A 26,482-nucleotide genomic window follows, 5' to 3' on the forward strand; every position below is an offset into this window, starting at 1 on the left:
TTTTTATGTGCATAAGGTATTTTTTAAAATGATAAATTATTTTGGATCTTGAATCAAATGGAGAGAGAACCAAATTCAAACCAATAGAATTAGATAAGTTTTTTTTAATCCACGAGATATTTTTTTTATTGAATGAGATATTTCTTTAAATGATAAATTTTATGATCAAACATTAGAGATTAATCTTATTTACGTATTATTGGATTCAAAATGTGTGAAAGAAAAATATAATGTTATTTTATTTTTCATTGCATTTCCACATTGATTAAGTTCTGGGAGGAGGGAGGATATAGACAAATGTGGATATGTCTATATCTTGATACGTGCGCCGCCATTGCTGTTCGTAGTCCCACGATTCACGTTTTTAGTTGATTTCTGTGCAAAATCAATTGAAGACAAGAGGTTGTTTTATTCTGGAGACGGCAAGACTATTATCTATTTGCACAATCGAGAGCAGAGTCGCGAAATGTCTTAAAGAGAGTGTGTTTTGTCACTCAGCCATAACCTCGTTTTTGTTTTACAGCTTCTGCTTCAATATCAATTTGTTGTTGCTGTTCTAATTCCTACGTAATAGTTCGCCGAACTAACCGAGCCGTGAGTTGAAGATCGAAGTGCAGCAAAACGTATATTATATACTATTTTTTAAAAATAATTTTAATACAAAATTAAATTATATAATCTGTAATCAATCACGAACACTTATATTTGTTACCGTCAAAATCTCTTTGGGCATGTTTGGAGTAAAGAGTGAAGTAGGGTAGAGTGGACTATGATAACTTACTCTTTATTTGAGGTTAAAGTTTAGTTTTACATAGGGATTGAGATTAAGATTTCAAATAACCTGTACAATTTCAATCCGAATTGATGTCTTTCGATCTTAACCAATCGTTTCAATTTGAAGGAGCACACTTCAAAAGGTGGAAACAAAAAATGCTATTTTTTCTCATGTTGAAGAAGATGGTTGTCACATGTACTACTGAAAAGCCGAAAGTCCCAGAAACAAATCCTACGAAAAGGCAAATGAAGAAACTCACCACGAGGACAGAAATCGATTTCATCTGTAAGAAATTAATTCTTAATGAACTTACTGATGAATTGTATAATTATTACAGTACCATGGTTATTGCAAAAGAAATGTGGGACGTGCTGCAAAAGAAGTATGATACTGAGAAAGCGGGATCAAAGAAGTATACTGTGAGCCAATACCTGTGACATCAAATGACTAATGACAAATCCGTGGAGGCACAATCACATGAAATAAAAAAAATAGCCCATGAAATTATTAGTGAATGTATATGTATGCCACTTGACTATCAATTTCAAGTTACTATTATTATTGATAAATTGCCCCCACTATGGAAGGATTTCAAGAACACTCTAAGGGACAAAACCAAGGAGTTCTCACTGGAAAATCTAATCACGAGATAAGATAGAGGAGGAGGTAAGGAAGTATGAACAAAAGAAGGAGGTGAATGATATCCCTAGAAAAAAGCCCACTGCAGTGCTGAAACAGGACCTGAAGCCAAAAGAAAACAAGATGAAACGTGGATCCAACAAACTGAACAACCCCTAGTCCAAAAGTACAGTACAAATTGTTTGTTATAACTGTAATAAGCTTGGACATTTAGCTAGAAATTGTAAAAACATGAATCGTTTTGCTGCGCAGGTGAACCTGATAGAAGATGAGTTAGTAGTTATGATTCCTGAAGTTAATGTCATTGGGGGTCTGAAGGTTGGTGTCTAGACACTGGTTTGCCACGACCTTAGTCTTTTTAGAAAATATAATGAGGTTAAGGATAAGAATATCCTTATGAGAGATCATCACACAACCAAGATGCCCAGCATTGGAGAAGTAGAATTGAAATTCACATCTGGTAAGACGCTTGTGTTGAAAGAAGTTTTGCATACTCCAAAAATTCGAAAGAATTTGGTCTCCGGATATCTCCTCAACAAGGCTTGCTTCACATAAACCATAGAATCAGACTTGTTTACCTTAACTAAAAATAATGTATTTGTAAAAAAAAGGTTACGCTACTGATGGCATGTTCAAGTTGAATTTGGAAATTAATAAGAATTTATCTTCTACTTACATGTTGTCTTCTTTTAATGTTTGGCATGCTAGACTTTATCATATTAATAAGAGGCTAATTAGCAACATGAGTAGGTTAAATCTTATACCTAAGTTATCTTTGCATGAATTTGAGAAATGTGTATGTTGTAGTCAAGCTAAGATAACAAAAACCTCGCATAAGTCTGTAACTAAAGTAACAGAGCCTTTAGAATTAATTGATTCTGACTTATGTGAATTTGATGACACATTAACTAGGAATAGTAAAAGGTATGTAATAACCTTTATAGATGACTATTCTGACTACACTTTTATTTATCTGCTTAAAAATAAAAGTGATGTTTTTGACATGTTCAAGGTGTTTGTAACTAAAATAGAGAATCAGTTTAACAAAAGAGTTAAGAAACTTCATTAATTACTATGTAGTTTACTAGCAGACCTAGTCTAGAACACTGGAATGCAGTAGAAAGAGTAATGAGATATCTTAAGAAAATCCAAAACATAGGATTACATTATAAAAAGTGTCCCGTTGTACTTGAAGGTTATGTGATGCTGATTGGAACTCCCTCTTAAATGACTCAAAGCCTACAAATGACTATATTTTTAATATAACAGGATGAGTTGTTGCTTGGAACTTCAACAAACAGACAATCTTAGCCTAGTTAACGATGGAGTCAGAGATGATAGCACTAGCTATTGCTAGTGAATAAGCAAGCTGGTTTTGAAGATTGCTATCAGAAATTCCCACATGGAAAAAATTGATACCAGCCATACTAATCTATTGTGATAGTACTGCAGCTATCGCAAAAGTTTAGAGACGATAAATACGTTGTAAGCACTGTATCATTAGAGAATTGCTCACTACCGGTGCAGTGATGGTGGATTATGTACAGTCTGATGACAAACTTGGTTGATCCTTTGACGAAAGGACTAACTAGAGAGAAGGTTTTTAAAACCTTAAAAAAAATGAGACTTAAGCCTATTAAAATTTGAATTATTGTTAGGTAAACCCAACTTGCAAGACTAGAGATCCTAAGAAACAAGTTTAATAGGTAACAGCTGATCACAAGTAATATGACAAGAATCATGCTAAATGATTAAGAGTTCCATTCTTATGATTTAGTGATTAGCATGACATCCTGAAGTGTATGAGGAGGTTGAACTTTGTTCTTAATGAAATCTATACTTGATATCAAGTAGAGTACCTATCTACAAGAGTACTCTTGATAGATTCACCTTTGTGAATGTGGAAGTGAGAGCCGTTTCCGATGAAATTTTGGACAGATTCCTAGAGCGTTGACTAAACTGAGATATACGTGTAAGGCCATAAAGCACGACCTATTTTAAAATTTCACTCAAATAATGTTGTGTGTGTAATAATGTTAGAAGTAAAGTTCAAAACTACGAGTTACTTTACAACACTCTAAACTATTGTCACTACGTAAAGGTTTAAGTCATCAGATACCTTTACTTAAGCATAACTCTATAGAGACAGACACTACTCGATGAAAATGTTTTCAAAATTTTTCAAGTGGAGGACTGATAGTAAAAATTTTTCAAGTGGGGGATTATTGGATGAAAAATTTGTGAAAGGAAAATATAATATTATTTTATTCTCAATTGCATTCCCACATTGATTAATTTTTACTGTAGAAGTCCTTTTTTTATACTCATAATTTGATCAATGGGTTTGGGCCTATAGGGTACCCAAGTTTTGGAAGGAGGGAAGAGATAGGCAAATGTGGATATGTTTAGCGCGCCGCCACCACCGTTCGTCGGTCGGACGTGACGAAGAGAGATAAAATAATATTTATATATTCTTTTACTAAAAGTTTCTTCTGACTTTCCAAATCGTTAAAAGTTTTTTCATTTTTATTAACTAAAACCGTTTTGAAAATTAATTGATATTAATGTTTCTCGAGTAATAGTGTGCCTATTACCCGTTGATTTCTGTGCAAAATCAATTGAAGACGAGAGACTGTTTTATCCTAGGAATAATAGGGCTATTATATGTTTGCATAATCGAGAGTAGAGCCGCGCAACATCTTAAAGAGAGCGTGTTCTGCAATTCAGCCGTCTATTAATCTCGTTTCTGTTTTGCAGCTTCTGTTCCAATACCGATATGCTTTGTTGTTGCTGTTCTAATTCTTACATAATAGTTTGTCGAACTAACCGAGTCGTGAGTTGAAGACCGAAGTCCAACACACGTATATTATATACTGTTTTTTAAAAATAATTTTAATACAAAATTAAATTATATAAATATGTAATCAATTGCAAACGCTTATATTTGTTACCGTAAAAATCTCTTTGGACATGTTTGAAGTAAAGAGTGAAGTAGGGTGGAGTGGGCTATGATAACTTACTCTTTATTTGAGGTTAAAATTTAGTTTTACATAGGGATTGAGATTAAGATTTCAAATAACCTATATGTCCTTTACTCTTATTCAACCAAAAGGGGTGTTTATTTCAAGAGATTTGAAGTTCGTCAATCAACTTTTGAACACCACCTTTGGTGACTGTCATTGACCAATCTCCAATCACTACTTTCTACTAACGAACTTTCGACAACTAACTTCGATGATTGTTGCCACCAACCTCTGATTGCCACTGATCAACCTTTAAAAGATTTAATGAAAACACTTTTTTTATAACAAACCGAACAAACTTGTATATAAAAATACTTTTAAAAAAAAGTTGGAAAACACACCTGTACTTTTGTACTTTTTTGTTTAACAATTTTCTTTATCATAAGAATTTAAATAAAAATGAGTTCTTAAAAAACCATTTTTTTCTGAGAAAATTGTCAAAAATAGAACATTTGACAGAATATTTACACTTTATAGAAAAATCAAGTCTAATAAATTTTGTTTTTTTTAGTGATTTTGTTCTATGAAATGTAAATAGTTTGTTTATTTTTTCTATTTTTGAAAAAATTCATTTTTTTTCCTATGCCGTTCCAAATATGCACTTAGTTTAATTATAATGCTATTTTTTTAAAATACAACCTCTCATTGAGTAATTAATATATCGATTTATGCTATATATGTAAAATCACTAATTTAGTTTAATTAAAATTTTATTCTTTTTGTTAGTCATGTTAACTAGCTTGGAGATTTAGAATTATTTTTTAAACTTAAAGATTAGAAAAACTTAGCGGTTGAATAAAAATTAAAACTCAAACTTTAGATTATTTTTCTATAGAAAATCTTATGAATAACAAAACAAAAATTAAAACTATTTACAAAATATAACAAAAGAAACTTCAATAGATTATAAAGAAATTGATAGATTTTGTTAGATTTTGTAAGTTTCATTTTTCTGATATATTTAAAAATGAAATGCTAGTTTATTTCAATTTAAAGTTATCATGTTATGATAAAAGAATTAGGGTCTTCTCAAATTACAAATTTCGTACAACCTAGTAAAATCAAAATATCAAATCATTAAACAAATGGACAAGGAGAGTATAGAGTAGAACTGGATTGTTTTTCAAAATAGTAACAACGATAAATAAAAACTATTTTGAAAAAGAAAAAAAATAAAAAGAGAAATAAAAAATGAAAATTAATGATCTATATGATAAATAACAAAAATAATAATAATAAAAAAACTTTAATGAGGTACATTAGTTCACACTAGAGATGTTAAAAAAATAGTTAAAAACCAAAACCGAAATCGAATGCATGCGGTTCAATTCAATTTGTGTTAAATTGAAACTGATTCTTACGTGGTTTGATTCGGTTTAAGATATTAAATCGATTCTAAAATCGAACCGAACCACTTTATTTAAAATATATATATATATATATATAAGTATAACTTAGGATAGGGTATAAATGTAACTTTGTAGAAATTATTTTAAAGAAAACTTGTGTAAATGTAACAAAACACCAAAGTATTTACGGCTTGTGTAATAAAGCTCATAAAATTAGCCAATTTTTAAATATTTCTGGTTTGCGCTTCAATCTTTCTTTTATTCCTCGCGATTAGTCTTCTTCCTACTATTTCGTCTTCCCCGTCTTTCCCTGTGATTTCATCCTTCTTTTCCTGCGATTTCGTCTTTCTTCTTCTTTTTTTTTCCTTTTCATCATCTTTCTTATTTTTCAATTATTTATTTACATCGTTTAATCTTTCCATCGTTTTTCTTCTTTTACTCTTTTTTTTCTGCTTTGATTTCTTTTCATCGTCTTTCTTCTTTTCTTTTTTACGTCGTTCACATTTGGGTAACCAAATCTAAACGACTGTATAAAATAAATAAAGAATCTTGAAAAAAATTATTTAGATTGGAGTAGCCAAATCTAAAGGATCGTTTAGAAAACATAAACGATTGTAAAAAAAAATAAAAGATAGTGTATAAAAAATCTTGAAAAAAATCATTTGATTGGAGTAGCTAAATGTAAACGACGTGTAACAAAATTAAACGATGAAATTGAAAAGATAAATTATACTCATATCTAAAGAATGTCGTATAAATTGTAGCCATATTTAAACGATCGCATTGTAGTCATATCTAAACGATCACTTATAAATTGTAGCGATATCTAAATAATCGCGTATCAAGCAATAATCAAATCTAAACGATCGCAAATATATTAGGCGCACGTTATTGACGGGACATTTTTGATATTTTACACGGACCTCTGATCTTTTTTTCATTTTTAGAATTGTTCTATAGGATGTAAATATTTTGCCACTTTTTTATATTTTTAAAAATACAATTTATTTTAGTGGACTTTCAAACATTTATATCTTGTACTTAATTACTATATAAATTAATTTAGTCTATGTTGATAATTTTGTACCATTTTTATTTATGTATAATGTTCATAAAAAAATTTGATTATAATATTTATAAATAAGTCTATCAGTCTTAATTCGATTTTATTTAGGCACAAGGTAGAACAGAAATGAGATTTTTTAGCTTTGAAACGCAATGGAAGCAAGGTAAACTCCACTCCAAACACTATAACACATACCATTATAATCTAATAATAGATTTTATTGTAGTCGACACCGCGCTCAAACCCTGTCTATCTCTGTGTTCCCAGACTCCCCCGGATTTCGAATTTAGGGGAATTAGAAATCAAATTAGGGAAATTTAATTTGATTTGGAACGATGAGCATTACCGCGAATCAAAGAGGGTCCCGATCATGGGCCACCGCCGAGGAGTTGCCGGTGTCCAGTGGGGCTCCGATGCCGGCCAAGAAAAAATGGTCAAATGCTATGCCTCTGTTCATCGCTCTCGTCGTCGTAGCAGAGATTATCTTTCTTGGTCGCCTTGATGTCGCTAAAAATGTAGCTATGGTCGATTCATGGGCTGATTTGTTCTATCGTTCGCCGCCTCCCCTTGCACTGATCGACGGAGGCGATGATTTGAATTCCCGGTTCATTGACGGCGACCGGATTTCGGAATTGGGGATTTGTGAGGAGTGGTTGGAGAAAGAAGACGCTGTGACGTATTCTAGGGACTTCCAAAAGGATCCGATTTTGGTTTCTGGGTCTGATGAGGTTGCTTTCTTTTTACCCCTTCACCATGCTTCATTTGTCGATTGCATATAAATTATACCCTATGTACTCGTGTATTATTACGATGTACTGCATCAATATGTTATTTAATGTGCTTTTAAGACTTTGTTCTGCATCGACGTAGAAATCCATGCAATGCTACACGTAATATCTATCGATCATTTGATATGCAAACTTTTCGTTCCATATTCAATTTTCAATGCACATCTTTTTGCATGCGTGGAGCGAGTTCATGCATTGATTTTGCATATTAGGAACTGAGATGTTTGTACCAAGATAGTGTTGTGTCCCGACGCTTGGTAGGAATTGAACTTGAATGTCCAAGCCTGGAGTATGAGACTATGAGTTGTGCTAAAAGGAGGTTGTGGCAAGGATTGGGAAAATGAATGTTCTTTAAAGGTCAGATTCTTCTTTAGTTCATGGCCCTGAATGAAATAAAAAGGAATAGTAATCCAACACATTCGTGTTAGTTGCAAGAACAGGTAAACCATATCTTAATTCATTGCCATTTCGCTTATTTGGGATGGAATGTCATTCATAAACTTCGTTGGTCTAATATGATGTTACCTATAGACATTGCTGAGGACCTCATTCCGATCCAACTTCTTGAAGGCTCCTACTTCTTGAGGATGCTTACTAATACACTTTAGCAAATGTGATAGTCAAGAAACATTGAATTTTCAACGAAAAAATCAGGGCTTTGAAATGACTTTCTTCAATATTTTAAATCTCAAAAAGTCATGTTTGGAGGCCCTATGAAAAAGGGAGGAAAATTTATCTATACCATGCACAACATTTTTCCTTCATTAATTCGTGTATAAGGATCAGGGAGACTATCTTACTTTATTCATGCTGGGATTATCATGTGGGACTTAAAGCTCCAAAAATCCTAATTTCTATGTTCTTCCACGAAATTCTAAATCCTTTTAGGTATTTGTTTTCTATAGGGGAGGAAGTCTTGTGCCGTAGAATGTGAATTTCAGGTCAGTCCAAGTAAGGATCCAGATGCTGCTTTTGGTTTAAATCACCAGGGTGGAATACCCTCAATTATTCGATCCATGGAATCATCTATATATTATGCAGATATCAAGATCGCCCAGGCACGACGGTGGGTAAGCACAATCTCTTATCTTACCATTATGCTGTTTGGAGTACAAAACTTCTCCTTTCTTAGTAAGAACATCCTTGATGTTTATTTCTAGCGATTATATTTTCTGTTTATTTTTTTATGAATAAATTTTTATTTAAAACCAGGAAATAAAATATTTAGGCATTACTGTCATGTATGATTACAAAAACTGTGCACGGTTTGTTTGTTTTGTTTTTTCTTTTCAGTCAATCTGAATGAAATGCCTGAAAAACTTATCTAGGAGAGGAAGGCTACCAGTTTGATTTACCTATGTAGGAAACAGAAGAAGGTGTCAGGATGGTGCCGAAGCGTGCAATAAGTGATATGCTTAGGTTGCTCGTGTGGCGTCAGGACTTTACTTGACCAGCCTTATTAATGGACCATCAATTTTTCCTCGTAAGATATGGTTACAACACCATGATCCCTAGAATGGGATGAAGGTTACCCATACTAACAAAGAGATAGAGAGGGAGAGTGTTAATTGTGGAAATAACTTTCTTTGTTGAATAGCTTTGAAAACCACAAATGTGCATTTATACAAGACCATTCTCTAGAGAGAATGTACAAGGAGAGTCACTCACTACACTTGTGAATGAATAGCGTCCCTTGACAAGTCCAAGGTTTGACTATTTATAATGTGGGAGGAGGAGATTGTTTAGCCTAAGTATAAGGAGGTAGTGGCCTTAGTGGGTGCTTAATTATCCCACAAATTACTCTCGGCCACTCCCCTCAAGCTCCATAACTTAGCCACCTTCCTAGTCTTTAGGAAGAAGTTGATGGACGCGGCCCTTGGTTCTAAAGTCTCTCCCCATGTTTGAACCTCCATTTTGTCCCTAAGGTCACGTCCTTTAGCACCTTGTTGGAAAGTTGATTTATTTGTCACATAGACCAGATATCTCGAATGTTGTGAGTAACGTCAAGCCAGCTCATGCAGGCTCCCTATGAGGAACACGTGGAGGCAGTTAACAGAATCCTGAGGTACTTAATGACAACCCCTAGTAAAGGGTTGATGTTCAGGAAGACTGATAGGAGAGCTATTGAGGCCTATACTGATTCTGACTGGGTAGGGTCCATTGTTGATAGGAAATCCACCTCCGGCTATTGTACCTTTGTGAGGAAATTTGTGACCAGAAGCAAGGAGTGCTGAAGTTGAGTACAGGGCCATGAGTAAGAAGCAAGGAGTTGTGACCAGAAGTAGTGCTGAAGTTGAGTACAGGGCCATGTTGGAGATATGTGAGGAAATTTGGCTTCATAAAGTTTTATCTGACTTTCATCAAGACTGTGAGGTGTCGATGAAATTATTCTGTGATAATAAGTTAGCTATTAGCGTCGCTAGTTCAACATGATAGAATTAAACATTTGGAGATTGATCGACACTTCATTAAAGAAAGATTGGACAATGGTAGCATATGCATTCTTTACATCTTCTCGAGCCAACAGGTTGGTGATGTTCTCACCAAGGGGCTTCTCAGACGAAGCTTTAACTCATGTGTTAGCAAGTTGGGTCTCATTGATATCTACATCCCAACTTAAGGGGGCGTGTTAGAATTAGTGGGCTTGGTCCAAGGAAGGATTTACCCTAATTTTCTTTCCCATTTTATCATAAGCTTGTTGTCTATTTATTTTCCCTTTGTATCTTTTCTTAATATGAGAAATTAATAAGAAAGTAAGATCATGGTTTTTCTCTCGGTACTTGAGTCACTCGGGTTTCCATGTAACTCGGTGTCTATTTTAATATAGAGTGATACAAAAGTTATCCATGACGAGCAAAAGAGTTATTTGGCATGAAATCTTCTGTGCTTTTTGATGGACCATTGTGCTGCCTCTTTTTGTTTCCAATTGGCTCAGTGTCACTAAGCAACCACCCATTCAAAGCCAGAAAAGTTGTTTGGTCTAGTATCAATTGTGTGGTGATATCAAAAACATATCCAAGTCCACAAATGAAATTCTTGATCTATCCAATTTCAATGCTCTATCTTTTGGTGTAAAAATTTACTTCCTCCGTTATCTTTTCTTGTTGCAAGTTGGAAACACCTTTTGTATTCCCTTAATGGAGCCCTTTTTTATCTTCTTGGATTATTTTATTCATCAATGAAATCATTTCTTAACTAGAAAAAAGTTATCCATAATGGAGAGAAAGATCGAGAACCTCATGAGATGGAACAGTTGGTTTCAGAGCACAAGTTGTAAGAAAACTATAATGGAAGAAGTCCATAGCCCCAAATTTGAGGGTTGAAATAGTGTTATGCAAGAGTTTGCCCACGAGGAGAAGAGTTTAAGAGAAGTAAGGGAGTTCAACGTGTGGTCGGAATCCATATTTTATAGTTTTTTTATCTGATCTATCAAGAGCATGGAAAGTTAATTTCTTTGAGGAGGCTAGGAAGCTTTCTAGGCTTAGTCAATTTTAGGGTGAAACATTGGCATGTTTTCTATGACTTAATTGATGGAGAACCGTCAAAGGAGGCTGAATTTAAGAATAACAATACAATTTGACTGTCATAGACCATCTAACCTTGAGGCTCTAATTTAATGGCTTGGCCAAGAATTGCACGATGCCTCATGTGAGTTTTTTGATGATATATGGATTGCTACCCTGAATTTCACTTCCAGGTTAAGGTGTAAATTCAGCGAGGGAATTAATATAGCTAAACAACTAGTCTGATAACCTATGTAGGAAGAAAAGAGCTAGAAGGGTTCGGTGTTCTCTACACCATGAGATAATTAGAAAACTAATGTAATGGTTGGCCTGGCTGTTTGGGATAATTGGAAAACAGATGTCATGGTTGGCCTGGCTGTTGTGGGAATGCGGTTAGTTGTGTTAAGCAGTCACGGATGGGAGTCCAGACGAGGAAGGACAGATAAACAAAGAGTTCAAGCCTTCTTGTAAGCTTAGGAATTAAAAAACCATTCTTGTTTCTTATTGTCCTCATAATTCTCTAGCGTAGAGTCCAATCCATGGAGCAAGGCATCCACAAAGAGTCCTTGGAGCTATATCCCTAAGCACAGTGATATTATCTGCAACAACCTCACAGGAAAGTTGGTGATGGCAGGACAACTGTTAGGAGTGATCATTGAAGTGTTTGCAACGCTGGGTTTCAGTATGATTTCCCCCAATTATATGGTACTACTGCTGAAACAAAGCATGCTTCCATAGCTGGAGTTTGGGATACAACAAATAACTGCTGGATTTTGAACTTTTGTGGAAACCTCAAAGAAGATGAAATCACAGGATGGGCCTATCTTTCCCAGCTCATTCCTTTTTGCCATCCAATGACCCATTTTCTTCAAAATTTAAGGTTTCATGCCCTTTTGGAGGAAATTTCGTTCAAACCAAGGAGGTTTACAAGAAGATATAGAAGGATTCCTGCCCTAAAAAGTTTGTTCCTTTCACACAACCCATACCTAAACACCTATGACAGGTTGTTGTTAGGTACTTAGATAAGAATATTAGTCTATTAATATTAAGGGTTATAATGGCCATTCGATGGAAAGTTAGTTACTGGATGTTGTATAAATAGCAGGAGGATGAGTGGGTGAAAGGAGGCTATTTCGTGGAGTGATTAGGACTTAGGTGAGAGGACTCATGAGGGAGGTTCCAAGTTCATTTATACATAGATTATCTTGTATTCTCTCATAGATATAATTCAATATATTGAGATCTTGTTCCTGTTAGGAAGAGTCTTAACAAATTGGTATTAGAGCTGTTCAATTATGTTAATATTGTTTTCTTTTAAGCAATGGAAGAGGAAGCAGGTTGGTCATGGGAGCAAGTGTTAAAATGAAGTGAGGATTAAAAACGTAAATTGGTGGAACGAGGAGAAACACCATGGACATGGGAGCAAGTGCTAAAGTGGATCGCAGATAACAAGTGCAAAAGTGGTGGAAGAAGAAGACTGGGAGGAGAAAGTGCAACAAAATCCGAAAGAAGAGCAAAAACAAGAAGAGTATGTTGATCTTGTGAGCAAAATGAAAAACAACGGTTGTTTGAAGATTGCCGATGACTCAGTTTTGAAAAAGTCATAGTGCAGGGTAGTGGTTCAACGGAAGGAAAGAAGAATGATGAAGAATCAAGAGAAACTCCACTCTTGGTCGAAGAAGAACAGAAAACAGGAGATAGATAATGTTGGCCACGATCAAAGCAAGTTTCTAAAGGTAGATTAGAATAAGAGAGAAAGAAAGCAGATGAAATCGGAGAGGAATCGAAGAAGGAGAAAACATCTTCAATGAAGAGCATAAGTAGTCTGAGAGAAATCTGAACCTACTCGAATTGAAGGGAAGAAAGAGATGATCATATTTGCACAATGGAAAAAAAATGTTAGTAGAGGAAGAAAGTTAGAAAGAAATACACGATTCCAACGGAAAAAGACAATGCAAAAGAAGAGAGAAATCAACGGCAACCACACTTCGAAGAGGCAGTTCCATCATATCCAGTGGAAGAAGAAAAGGATGGAGAAGAAATTTACTAGCAGAACGCGAAGACACAGACAAACGGAATTACGAAAATTGCTAAAACTAATGTGGTTGGAGATGAAACCTCAAGGAAAACGCTGTTGCAAGTTCCATAACCAACGATGATAGCATGGATGGCCAAGGGTCATACATTCGAGAAGGTGAGGCGGCAAGCGAAAGGAAGAAAGTCTTCTGGCAAAAACGTGGTCGGAGAAGGGGAAAGAAGAACAGAAAAATAAGAAAATAAAGGAAACTGATCACCGGAGGCCATGATCAGCAGCGAGTGGAGGCTCAAATGGAGATAAAATTCAGGGGAGGAAACGTATGCCGTTTTCGTGAAGGAATCGTGGGAAGGAAACCTGCTAGGTCAGAGAAAAGAAAATTTTGGAAACAAGTTGGTTACATTTGGGTTGGGCCTTGAGTTTTTTTTATAATGGACCAATTTTAAACAGCTTGGGCGAGGCCCATTCTCCTACAATAGTCGAAAATGTGAGAGTTTTAGAATATGGGTTTTGGTCAGGTTGTTATTTGACCTAAGACTCGACCTAACGCAAAATTATGGAAACCATGGGAAGAACTTAACCCTACTAGCTCTAGCTGAAGGGTTTTTGATGCATTCATCTTCCTTCGACTTGTCGATGCTGCTGACAAACAGTACTGTCTACCACTGCTTGTGCTTCTAACCCTCACCATCATTTGCCTTCTACAATTGATGGAGCACAATTGTAAGAAAATTCCCTCGAGCTTATCTTTCTCCAAACTGTTATTGTAATGACTCAACTTGATGTAAGAAGGCTAAGAGTTAATTGGGTAATTAGGTAATATTCTAGGTTAATTCCATTTTTACCCCTAATTGTAATAGAACTCTATAAATAGGAGGTTTCTACTCTTGTAAGAAACATATTATTCATTCTAATAATATGGTATCAGAGCAACCATCTGGGCTAAAATTGACTGCTGCCAGTGAAAGACCGAGAAACTCTTGTTGACGTCGATCACGAGAGGGAAGCTTTGAGTATTGTGCTTGTTTCCAAACAACACATCTGATTAGGGGGAACCCTTGAAATTCCAAGAAAGAAAGAAAAGACCAAAGATTTATCAAGATTTATCAAGAATGGACTTCTATCAATCAAAGAAGATGTCCAAGAAAAAACCTGCAGTAGGTACAGACAAGAAAACCAATTTTACTTTCATAAACAATGTTGATTTGGAAGAAGAATTTCAACACTCCAATTTTGGCCATGCTCGATTTTCTCAAAGAACCTATCATTATCCAAATTGGGAATTTGATTCTAGTGATTCTAGTGACTCCGACGATTTTTGTAAAGCAGTTTGGGATGGAATAAGAAGGTGACAATATCGAAAAATGGCCCAACGATCCAATCAAACCTATTTTTCAAGAAATCAATGTAAAGATTGGAAGTTGGATGAATTAAAGAATCATCAAGAATGGATTTTTACCAACCAAGAAGAACATTCAAGACTCAAAATTACTCTTTTGGTTAAAACACGATGAAGAAAGATTGATTCAAGAAAATTAATGGATGAGTCCCATACCCGCTATGAGATTAAAACCTATTCAAGAATCCAACAAAATGACTACTTTGATCCCATAGTATTGGAGGAAATAAAGAAAGAAACAAAAGAAATTCAACGTTCATCGGGGGAAATGACTCAAAATATGAAGCATCTATTAGTTCATTTTCGAGAATTCAAAAAGAGATTTTTTTTTGTATACGGAAGAAAAAGCAAAGGAATCACAGTTGGAAAATTTTCAAATTGAAAATCTTGAAGATAAAATTGAAGAACAAGAATTTGAAAATGTTGATTTGGAAATGGTCACAAGTGAAGAAAAATCCAACGAAGAAGATGAAAAAGAAGTATCAAACACCGAGCAAAAATAGAACAAGAATGACACATTAGTTGCAGTGGAAATTAATCTTCAAATTGTCCAAGAACTTGAAGCGAATGATAAAGAAAATGTGATTCTTGAAGATTTTTTTCGAAAGCTAATTCTTTTGAAATTTGTTCTTTGAATACGGTTTTGAGTGAGGTTGAAGGAAACATCTTTTCCGGGTTTATGGCCAATGGGGAGGTTCATCTTTTAGTGGCCATATTTGATTTTTTGTCTCAATTTTATCCCTTCAATCATAATATTTTTGTTCAAAATGTAGGAGCTTGGTTTGGTCATACTCCGTTGAACAAGTTTACTTCATTCTTTTTTTCTTTTTTTTTTTTGCTTCACAAATTTCTTCTTTTCAAAACTCGGGACGAGTTTTCTTTTTAGAGGGGTGGAATGATGTAAGAAGGCTAAGAGTTAATTGGGTAATTAGGTAATATTCTAGGTTAATTCTTTTTTACCCCTAATTGTAATAGAACTCTATAAATAGGAGTTTTCTACTCTTGTAAGAAACATATTATTCATTCTAATAAAAGATCCACAATCTTGGTTCTTAGAAGATTTCTCCTTGAGGTTACTTAGGCTACATCACAACTCCTTATACTAAGTTGAGGTCATTATTATTAAAATGAATAAAAATTCTTATATCTAGAATTAAAAAAAAAAGAGAAAACCAAGGTTCTTAATAAATAATTTCAAATGCTCATTCATAAAGCATAATTTGGAAAATAGAAATAAATACTTAGAAAATTTAATCCTAGTTCAGGCCTTATCTAACTTTTATAGAAAAATAATATAGAATAATTCATGAGTTTGATAAATTCAAATAATAATACTAAAATTCAAAATACCGTGAACATAAAGCGGAAGCATAAAATTTTCCGCTATGGTAAGTTGCGGTCACTTCTTGTCATTCGCCAGCTTTCCTCTACCTCCGTCTGAAAAGTTAAACATAAAAAGAGTGAGTATAAACACTTAGTAAGGGACCCATTACTAGTTCCGTTAGGAGTCTGTTAACTTCCCATTAAGGTCCCGCAAGGAAGTACCCAAAATTATCATGCTCCCGAACATACGTAATCTAGTGATCCCGTAGGAACACGTTTGGTTTTTCGGAGAACCTGAAGGAGCACCTAAGACAATCAGGTTGTAAGTGACCCTATTGGGCCTACTCATAAAACATGTCATGACAGACTAGTGGTTCCGTCGAACTCACACAGTCATCAATCTGTGAAAATGTGGTGATCCTGATGGAGACCCATGCAGGTATGACCCTAACGGACAAAGTTAACAGAACCCCAGACTATAACATGTAACATATCAAAAATATCATAACTTGGCTTGAGTATCAATCATAACGCCCTTATCATGTGATTAATGTATCAATACATCATAACATATCAGTCATCCATATTAATAATCCATATCAGTTATTAACATAAATTATTCTTATCAGTCTTCAACATCAACACATTATACATCTTAGCTACATCAATGCATAACGATAAATACATGTAAGCTTTTAATTCTATTTTCGAGGTTTAGTAGTAGAATCTCTTACCTGAGATTAGCTAAACAATAATTCCTTGGTTGACAGTAATTTTTCAATTTACTAAGTCCTAAACAAGTGAAATCAATAACTTAATTAATAAATTAACAATCGACTAATGACCCTAAAATCCATCACAAAACAACCTACCCAAAGTTGAGGTTTAACCCAACTAAATCTTGATCGGAAAAACTTCACAGCTCTCTCTCCAATTAAATTTAGCCCAAACCTTCAAGCAAAATTCCAAAATAAATCCAACACTAACCTATTCCAAGCAAAAAATTACCACTTGATGGTTAAAAACCAAAACTTACACCAAAACTCACCAATAAATGATTTCAAGGTCCGGGTGGCTTAAATGGCTTAAGAAAATAGGCTGCGACTAGGCTAGGAAGGGAATCGGCTCACACACAAGGGAGACGACTTCACGGCTCGGGGACAGAGGAAGACGACTTGAAGATAAGATGGCTCGGGTTGCAAGGGACACGACTCAGCTACGTTGAACAGAAACGATGGAGGCCGAAAGACGACGACAGAGGTAGAGATGCTCGACTCGTTTGACGGAAACATCTCTGCGGCAGATGAAGGCTTCGGTAAAGACGAAGACAAGGGTGGACGACATGCGAAACAGAGGTGAGACACGGTCGCTTGACGGAAAATGTTCGGAGTGACGGCTAGCTTCGGGTGGACAGAGAGATGGAGACACTTCGGCTTCACTGGGATGGAGAGACGCGATGGTGGAACTCGAACGGTGACGGACAGCGGCGAGGTAGGCTGGCGGCGGTAGGGTTTTCTTTGATTGGGAAAGAAGAAGTAAGATGAATAGTAAGATGGGGTAGGCGCATCGTGCATGCGGATCGAACGGGGTTAAATAACTAAAATATTACAATAATAATAATAATAATTAATATTATTTTATTTTTTCCTTTTCTTTTCCTAAAACATCAAATAAATCTTACTCTCTCCTTAATAAATCTCTTCCATCACATCATCTTTTCCCTCTTCCCAAGACAATAATATAATTACCCACAATCTTACCAAGCACAAATCTTTAACAACACCAAATTCCCAATTTCCAAAATTATATAAATATTCATTCAAAAATATCTCAATTAACACACAATAATTCTAACATAATTAAATCAATTAAGATAATTAAATTTAAAATTATCTTAAAATTTTGGGGCGTTGCAGTTCCTGTCAAGTCAGAAAGTCACAGTTTTATTCATTGTCCCTCACGAAGAAAGCATGGGCCGAAGTGTGTAAAGCTTTCCAATGGAGTATTGTAGCACCAGCAGAATCTCAAGACTGGCTGCTGCTGATAGATGATCCTTTCAAATCTGGGAAGGGAACCTTCTGGTTCTTCATTGTGAGGGCATCTTGGTGGAAGATTGGCAATGAAAGAAACTTGAGGATTTCCTAAAACAGAGAAAGTTCCCCGCTGGAAGTTTTAGAAGCTTCTCTTTTTACTGCTATGTACTGGGGTAAATTTGGCTCCTTTTAATAGCGACAACTTACATTCTTCAATAGCAAATTGGATAAAATTTTTGTAACCTCTTTGAAATGGATTTTACCTAACACCCAACCCCACCCCCCCCCCCCCCCCCCCCCCAAAAAAAAAACCAAAAAAAATAAAAATAAAAACCCTAACAGTCTTTGATGCTTTTTTAGGAATGGCTATAGTATAGTAATGACCACCAGTCTCTCATCAGATGTACCTGTTGGATACTTCTCCTGGGCCGAGTACGATATCATGGCTCCAGTTCAGGCAAAGAGTGAGAAAGCCCTTGCAGCTGCTTTCATTTCAAATTGTGGTGCTCGTAACTTCCGCCTGGAAGCTCTTGAGGCTCTTGAAAAGCTGAACATCACAATAGATTCCTATGGTTCTTGTCACAGAAATCGTGATGGAAGCACAGGTGCATTTTAAAATTTTCCTGTGACAGACAAATATAATTTAATATAATGTTTTGTTCACCTCTTAAATCACTGGGTTTTTGTTTTCTTGTTTGTACTCTGCTTTTGGTTCTAAGTCACATAATTTCCAGAGTCTGCTATGAGTAGTTCTCATCATATTGTTTGTTAGTATTAAGAAAGAGGACATTTCTCTTAATTTCTTGGGTCTAGTTTGATTCCAGTGTTATATTTGATGGTTTTTCCTTATCAGTCATTGTTGCTGTCTCGTGCTTCTGTTATAATGATGAGTGTGTGCTAGTCTTAAATCTTTTAAATCGTGAATTTGCTTGACCCAGGAAGCATGAACGCACTCTACTTATTTGTGTGAGGCATGGATGCACTCTATTGAAGTGAATGCTATTCTATTTTGGATATATTTGAAACACGTGGAGGGTGCACATCGTGACACACTTGAGTCATATAGGATGGATGTTTAGTAGAAAGAATTAAAAGACATGATAATTTTTTAGTTTAAACTAAAATTGTTTAGATCAAGTAACTGCAATACAAATTCTCATCTAATAAAACCTAATCAGCCTCAATCCTTTGTCTGCGGATAAAGCTCTCATCCGTTCATCAAGAGGAAACTTGGAAGATTTGATCGAGACCCCTGGGAAATGGAAACTTTTTGGGCCTTATTTTTACCTACGAATCGAAAAATGGAACAAGTTCAAGCTTGGTAGGCTGGATTTTATTAGAGGCTTTGGTGGGTGGATCTCCATAAAAACTCTCCTGCTTGATTACTGGAAAAAGGTGTCTTTGCTGCAATTGGAAATTATTTTGGTGGCCTTGAAAATATTTCTTTAGACGCTCTGAATATGACCAATGTGCTGGGAACTAAAATCAAAGTAAGACAGAATCTTACTGGGCGTTTTATCGGCGACTATCAAACTGAAGGATGAAGTTCATGGCAATTTTTTTCTTAATTTTGGTAGACCTTAAAGCTATCGAAGAGCCTACAGCCATTCAGAACGCACGTTTTATCAAGGATTTTACAAATCTGATTGACTTAGCAAGAATAGACCAAGCTTTAAAGGATGAAGGAGTATATTTGAAAGTTCTGAAACCGGAATGGGCATTTATTAATTCGTAACAATCAAAGCCAGGTTTTGTAAGGAATCCCCTCTAAGATAGTCAAGTCCTCAAGTCAGTTCAAACTTACTTGAACAGAATCTGTTTGATAGGTTGTACATTTGTGTCTTGAGTTTTGTGTTCTATAGGATCTGTTTTATAGGTTGTACATCAGTGTCCTTGAGTTCCGTGTTATATAGGATCTATTTTATAGCTTGCTCAGTCAGTGACCCATCCTCATCCCGCCTGAATTCTTCTCCCGCCGCATTAAATTCGAAAGAGAAATTCAAATTTGGAGGGAATACTCAAGCAGAAATTAAAGAGGTGCTGATAAGGAGGAGAGAGATTTTTTCGGCTGTGCCACCTGTTGTGGCCAATGGAAAATATAGAGCCACCCACCTGCTTAATAAGAAATTAATTTCGACTAATACACTACCGAAAAAAGGCCAAATGGCAACCATTTACTCAGACTTCCAAATTCTCCAGAGACTGACCGTTGTCTCATGCCCAAACAGAGCAGTTAGTTTCTTCCTCAACTGCCCCTTCAGTGCCCCCCATATTTCCACCTGGTAAAGTTCCATCCACCTCCTCATCTACAGCTTCTCTTTCATCTGCATCTCTCTCTTCCTTGGCAAGATCGAAGTCCAGAGTAAAAAATAAAACAAGTTGAAATCAAGAAAATTCCCACATCTCTTTAAACCATTACCTAAACATTTTGTTAGAAGAAAGAGATCGAAGGTCACCAAGATTAAGATCTTTAAAGACCAAGTTAATTTCAGAACATAACCCTGATTTGTTGGAGGAAAAATGTGACCATGCCCATTCTTCATCCCTCTCTAACAGGTTAGAATCTCGAATTTCCACTTTTCATCAATTTACCCACTCTGTTTTTTCCTTCCCTAACTCTAAGATTAAACTCTTGAGAGGTACTCCAACCACCCCCCACCCATAACAAAAGATGATAAAGACGTTGACCTTTTAGTGTAGCGAGGAAGACGATCAGCTAGAAAGGTTAGATGAAAAAGAGACTCAGTTCTCGAATGAACCCCTGGACACTGATCTCAATGCTCTGTTTCAAATTGAGGAGGATATGTTCATTGGAACACATTCTTCAGAACCACTATCACAGGAACAACCTTGTGATATTCCAGCACACTTGAAATCTGTTGTTGGAAAATGCAAATTGTTCTTGGTCTGAGTGCAGCAAGAAGCAAATTCGTAGTTACCTTGGCTGTGGAACAATGAAAATTATATCATGGAATACGAGAGGATTGAAGAATGTAAACAAGAGGTTGTCCCTAAAGAGATTCTTGGAAATTCACAACCCAGAAGTGGTACTTATCCAAGAACCTAAGAAAGATGAATTTGATGTACTTTTCATAAAATCACTTTTTTGTTAAAAGGACATTGGATGAAAATTTGTTGAATCAATTGGAACTTTGGGAGAAAGCTAATAATATTGGACACAAGCAAATTAACAGTCACCAAAAGGCAGATACTCTTTGACTGTAAAACGTACCACTGTCGAAAAACTTGCTGGATAACCAATGTGTATGGTACAAACGTTTGTAGAGAGGAGATTTATATGACCTGAGCTTCTCATTCTCTCATAATTTTGTTTGGAAGCTTGGTGTATTTGTGGGGATTCCAGCATCACAAGATGGGCACATGAGAGATTCCCTTTTGGAAGAACAACCAAAGATATGCGGCTGTTTAATAATTTGATCAAAAAAACTAACTGCTGGAAGTTCCCCTTTGTAATGGCATGCACACTTGGTCTCGAGAAGGGGCTACCATCGCAAGATCATTCTGGGATAGATTTTTTCATAAATAAAAGCATGGGATGATGAATTCGAAAACACAAGAGCCAATAGGAAAGCTCGTCTAATTTCTGACCACTTTCCCATTTCACTCAAGGCTGGTTCCTTTAGCTGGGGACCCTCCCTTTTTGGATTTTGCAATAGCTGGTTACTTGACAAAGATTGCGGTTTAGTCATTGAAAGAGCATGGAACAGCAGTAGCTCAGTAGGTTGGGCAGCTTTTGTCCTTAATTCTAAACTGAGGATGGTTAAAAATGCAGTAAAAGCTTGGCTGGTCGACTTCCTGAAAAATAAGAAAAAAAGGGAAGAAGACCTGATTAAAGAAATAGATAAGTTTGGATGCTTTTTCCAACTTAACAAGTCTCTCAGATTCTGAATTAGCTTCCAGATCTTCACTGAAGGCAGAACTGATGTCCTTATACAAACTTAAGGAGATTAATTTAATTCAGAAAAGCAAGTTGAACTGGATGCGGTTGGGGGACGAAAATACTAGTTTTTTCCACAGACTTTTTGCAGCTAAGAAAAGGAAAAATCTGATTACAGAGCTGGTTAATGAATTCGGGGTGCCTACCTAATCTTTTAGAGAAATTGAAAGTTTGATTCTGGAATTTTATACTAAACTCTTCTCTAAAAGTCTGGGTCTGAGGTATATTCCCATAAATTTTGATTGGCCTTGTATACTCCTAAATTTAATGCTTACAGTGAGGTTTTCTGAGTTTGAAATAAAAGCTGCTGTTAAGTCCCTTGGAAAACGCAAAGCCCCTGGACTAGATGGTTTTATCACTGAATTCCTTATTAAATATTGGAATTTATTTAAGCCAAACTTTCTCTATTTTTGAGGAATTGCATCAAAATTTAGATTAAACGCTTCTGTGCTGGAGAATTTCATTTGTTTGATCCAGAAAAAAGAAAATGTGGTGGCTGTCAACGACTTTAGGCCAACTAGTCTCACAAACCTTGACTTACAAGGTTATTGCCGAGAGACTTAAAAAGGTAATGCCTTGTATCATTGCTCCTTCGCAAAGTGCATTTATAGAAGGAAGACAAGTATTAGATCCCATCCTTGTTGCTAATGAAGTTGTTGAGGACTATCGGGCCAAGAAGAAGAAAGGATGGAAACTTAAGCTTGATATGGAAAAAGCCTTTGATCAAGTTGAATGAGACTAACTTGAGAAAATCTTGAAAAGCAGAAAGTTGATCACAAGTGAATTGAGTGGATAATTGGCTGCGTTAAGAATTCGAGATACTCTGTTTTTATCAATGATAGGTCGAGAGGAAAGATATACCCTAAATATTTTTTCCTTTTTTATCTCTTTGTACTTTTCTATTTATTCCCTCTTGTACCTATTGTATGAATATCAGAAAATAATAAAAACTAAAAACATCGTGGTTTTCTCCCGGTTCTCGGATTTCCACGTAAGCTGATTTCATGTTTATTGCTTTCAATACTTTGAAATAATGCAGTAAAAGCTATCTTGGCAGAAATTTGGTTTCAAAGAAACCAAAGTCTTTCCTGACAAATCAATGGGCTGCTTTGATCACTTTGATTTAGCACATAAAAATGCCTCCACTTGGTGCACCCTTTCAAATCTTTTCGAAAGCTACAATATTCAAGATCTCAACTTAAAAATTGAGAGCTTTTATTTTTCCAACCTGATTTTGTTGCTACTATTTTGTTTTTATCTTCTCTTTTCATTCTTATGGTTACTTTTCATTGTACTGAACTCTTTATTAGTCATGACTTAGTGAAGATCTATTATTATGCTTAGTATTGAGTTTTCTTTTCCATCTTGCTTTTGTTCTTCCGGAGGTTGCTAAGGAGGTGTCAACTTAGTTGAGATGCTAGATTGTGACCGTTGATTTCTAGTATTTGTTGACGACTCTTGTATTACCCTCTTGTACTTTGAGCTCGTCTCTCTTTTTGACTATTGGTAAAGAGCCATTTTCGTTTTTAAATTAAAAAAAACCTAATTGGCTGGGTGTGAGAGTAGGAGAAAGCCTTTTATACTTTTATTTATTTATTATTTTTATTATGATTTAAGAAACAAATTTATTCACCGTTGAAATAAAGGAGAAAAACTCCAAACCTATTGGTGAATTACAAGAATGTTATCCAATTGGAAATTAAAAAAGACATGCTATAATAAACAAAAGGGTGTTTCTGTTTTACCTAAAAAAAAAAAGCAGCTGATAGAATTACTCCATTAGACAATCAAAAAAGGAAACGTATCCCTAAAAAGACAGACCATTTTTTTCACCCCAAAGCAATCATAAAAAAGCACGAATGATAGCCAACCATAAAACTTTGGTACCTCCCAAAACCAACCAAATCAGGAGTGAGGATATTGAAAACGTTATTAGGGAATGTTAATGACCTGTCGAAAGCCTCCTAAATGATTAGCCAGCCGAACATGGATGGAAAGAAGCAATGTAGAAAGTCTTTTATTCCTCTCCAAAGGGAATTTGTATCTTTTGAACTTTTATTCCTTTCTCATTACATTAATGAGAAGCCGTTCCTTGATTAAAAATAAATTAAAAACGAATGATCGAGATATTCATCACTTGAAACCATCATGAGTTGACTTAGTGATAAAAAGAGACATAGTCACAATATATGGCTAAGAGGTCAAGGGTTAAATCCATGGTGGCCACCTCTCTAAAAATTAATTTACTACGAGTTCCCTTGACACCCAAATGCTGTAAGGTCAGGTGGGTTGTCCAGTGAGATTAGTTTGAGGTTCGTGTTAGCCCTAGACACTCACGGATATTCATCACTTGACTCACACACGAGTTTTTTGCTTGATTGGTTATTTGGCGCATTTTGTTGTCAAATTTATACCCTTAAGAGATTATAATATATCTTGCAATATTCTGGTCAACTCATAAGTTAAAAGAATTGCGGGGTGGATATCCTATCGAACTTGCAGGGATCAGAAATTTAGGTTTTTACCAGTTTTATTGCAGTGAAAAGTTCTGTAATACACATTTCTAATTTTCTTTCTGCAGTGAACAAATTGGAGGCTCTAAAGCGCTACAAGTTCAGCTTGGCTTTTGAGAATTCCAACGAGGAAGATTATGTGACAGAAAAATTTTTCCAATCTCTAGTTGCTGGTAAGAAAATTGGATCTCTTCACTGACTCCTGGATATCCTTTCTTACCTCATATGGTTCATTCAATGATGAATTCTTACATGATCATATCTCTTTTTTATACTTCCATATTAATTGAATTATAGTTTGCAAAGACGAAGAGTTGGATGAAAGTCATTCGCTTATGCTTTCAATTTTTTTGTTTCAAGTTGTCTTATGGATACTGGATAAAGAATTACTCCACTTATCATTTGATGTTCCAAAATCCAGTCCTTGTATTTGAAAGTTGCGGCCTTTCTTTTTCTTGTCTTTGTTGTAGGAGCTATTCCAGTGGTTATTGGAGCTCCAAACATTCAAGATTTTGCTCCATCACCTGCTTCACTTTTGCATATCGGGGAACTTTCAGATGTTGAGTCAGTTGCCAACTCTATGAAATACCTTGCAGCAAATCCTGAGGCATTCAACAATTCTCTGAGGTGAAATTAAATCCATCTTGAGAAGTGGGACATTTCAGGTCTATTTCTGATGTTTCATCTCAACTGTGTGCATTTGGTCTTTCCCATTTTAGGTGGAAATATGAGGGTCCATCTGATTCTTTCAAAGCACTATTTGATATGGGAGCAGTTCATTCGTCATGTCGCCTTTGTATTCACGTGGCAACTGGTATTCATGAGACCGAAGAGAAGGGTTTAGCGTTCAAAAATCGACCATGTAAATGCACCAGAGGTTCTGAAACCGTTCATCACTTGTATGTTAGAGAAAGAGGAAGGTTTAATTCTGAGTCCATTTTCTTAAGGTAATCCATATACTCTTTTCAAGATTACTGTATCAAGTGACTTGTCTGTTTTTTTCTTCAACAAAATGTGGGTTTGGATTGCCTGTTTGGAATGATCTTCCTTGTGGTTAAAAAAGAAAGTCTTTACGAACAAAACCTTTAAAACTGAGAAGTGTCTTACCTGCAAAGAATTTATTCCCTAGATTGTAATCTTTAAGTTATGACGAATATGAGTTACAGGATTAAAACTATGGTTTTGTGTAATCTATGTTTGAAGGCATGATAAAGTACGGTAGTCCAAGAAGACTACTTAAGGGAGTATAGTTGAAATGGAAATATGAAAAGAAGACCTAAAGATAACGAAGTTTTGCATTGAGGCATAGTAAATATGATTTTTTAGTTAATGACAAAGGAAAGTCCTAATTATTGCTGTTTTCTAAAACAATTAAGAAGACTGCCTCTCAAATGTAGGTTTGACTTTTCAACTCTAAGTTATACGAACCTAACAAGTCCAAGTAGTCTTTTGCCCCCTTCTCAGAATAGGATGTCTAAGACCTTAGTGTGCAGGTCGAGTAATCTGACGGTTGAAGGGCTGGCCTCAGCAGTGATTTCGAAGTTCAATTCTCTGAAGCACGAACCAATATGGAAGCAGGAGAGGCCTAAAAGCTTAAAAGGAGGGGATGAATTAAGGTTGTACAAAATATATCCAGTTGGGTTGACCCAGAGGCAAGCTTTATATACCTTCAGATTTAAAGGGGACTCTGGTTTCAGAAGATACGTGGAAGATAACCCTTGTGCTAAACTTGAAGCCATTTTTGTATAGTTTCAAGGTTCTTTCATTTCCTGTTTCACTCGATTAGGCTACAAACAAATGCTTTGTAAATGTTTTGTTGAGATAATGGCCAACGCCCATTTTAGTTTAGATAGAAATTCAACGTTCGAGTGCATAATACTAAATTATCATTTGTTTGGGGTCCAAGACCTTTTCAATTTTCTTTTCCTCTCTTTGTAGATTTGTTTCTTTCCTTTCGGGTATAGCCAGATGTCAACTGGAAGTGCAAGATTACAAATTTAATTTCTTAATTTTGATGATGGTTGATTGACGATCTGTTTGGTAGAGAATTTGGATTCAATGAATTTAACATATATGCA

The 26,482-nt window shown here is 35.5% G+C and overlaps 1 protein-coding gene and 1 long non-coding RNA gene across 4 annotated transcripts; one reads left to right on the forward strand and one right to left on the reverse strand.

The window, feature by feature from the left end:
• Nucleotides 1–763: 763 nt before the first annotated feature.
• LOC127149929 (uncharacterized) lies at nt 764–17,440 on the reverse strand. 2 transcript variants are annotated; one of them, XR_007821797.1, is made up of 4 exons: nt 16,949–17,440; nt 15,928–16,014; nt 1,116–1,206; nt 764–1,006 (listed from the first exon to the last, which is right to left on the reverse strand). It is a non-coding gene; the product is annotated as an uncharacterized LOC127149929 (long non-coding RNA). The 2 variants fall into 2 exon arrangements; XR_007821798.1 differs by lacking the exons at nt 764–1,006; nt 1,116–1,206 and adding an exon at nt 1,278–1,959.
• On the forward strand, nt 6,994–26,438 carry LOC103496162 (glycoprotein 3-alpha-L-fucosyltransferase A-like). 2 transcript variants are annotated; one of them, XM_051086328.1, is made up of 8 exons: nt 6,994–7,015; nt 7,120–7,580; nt 8,546–8,706; nt 18,294–18,538; nt 24,473–24,577; nt 24,875–25,031; nt 25,124–25,351; nt 25,898–26,438. In XM_051086328.1, the coding sequence occupies exons 2-8, from the start codon at nt 7,188–7,190 to the stop codon at nt 26,151–26,153; spliced, it is 1,545 nt and encodes a 514-aa protein (XP_050942285.1). In that variant the 5' UTR covers nt 6,994–7,015; nt 7,120–7,187; the 3' UTR covers nt 26,154–26,438. The 2 variants fall into 2 exon arrangements, with proteins under 2 accessions (XP_050942285.1, XP_008456133.1); XM_008457911.3 differs by lacking the exon at nt 6,994–7,015 and having other exon boundaries at nt 7,053–7,580.
• Nucleotides 26,439–26,482: the final 44 nt, after the last annotated feature.

Source organism: Cucumis melo, chromosome 6 (genome assembly GCF_025177605.1).
Source record: "Cucumis melo cultivar AY chromosome 6, USDA_Cmelo_AY_1.0, whole genome shotgun sequence".
In the NCBI taxonomy this organism is placed as follows: Eukaryota; Viridiplantae; Streptophyta; class Magnoliopsida; order Cucurbitales; family Cucurbitaceae; genus Cucumis; species Cucumis melo.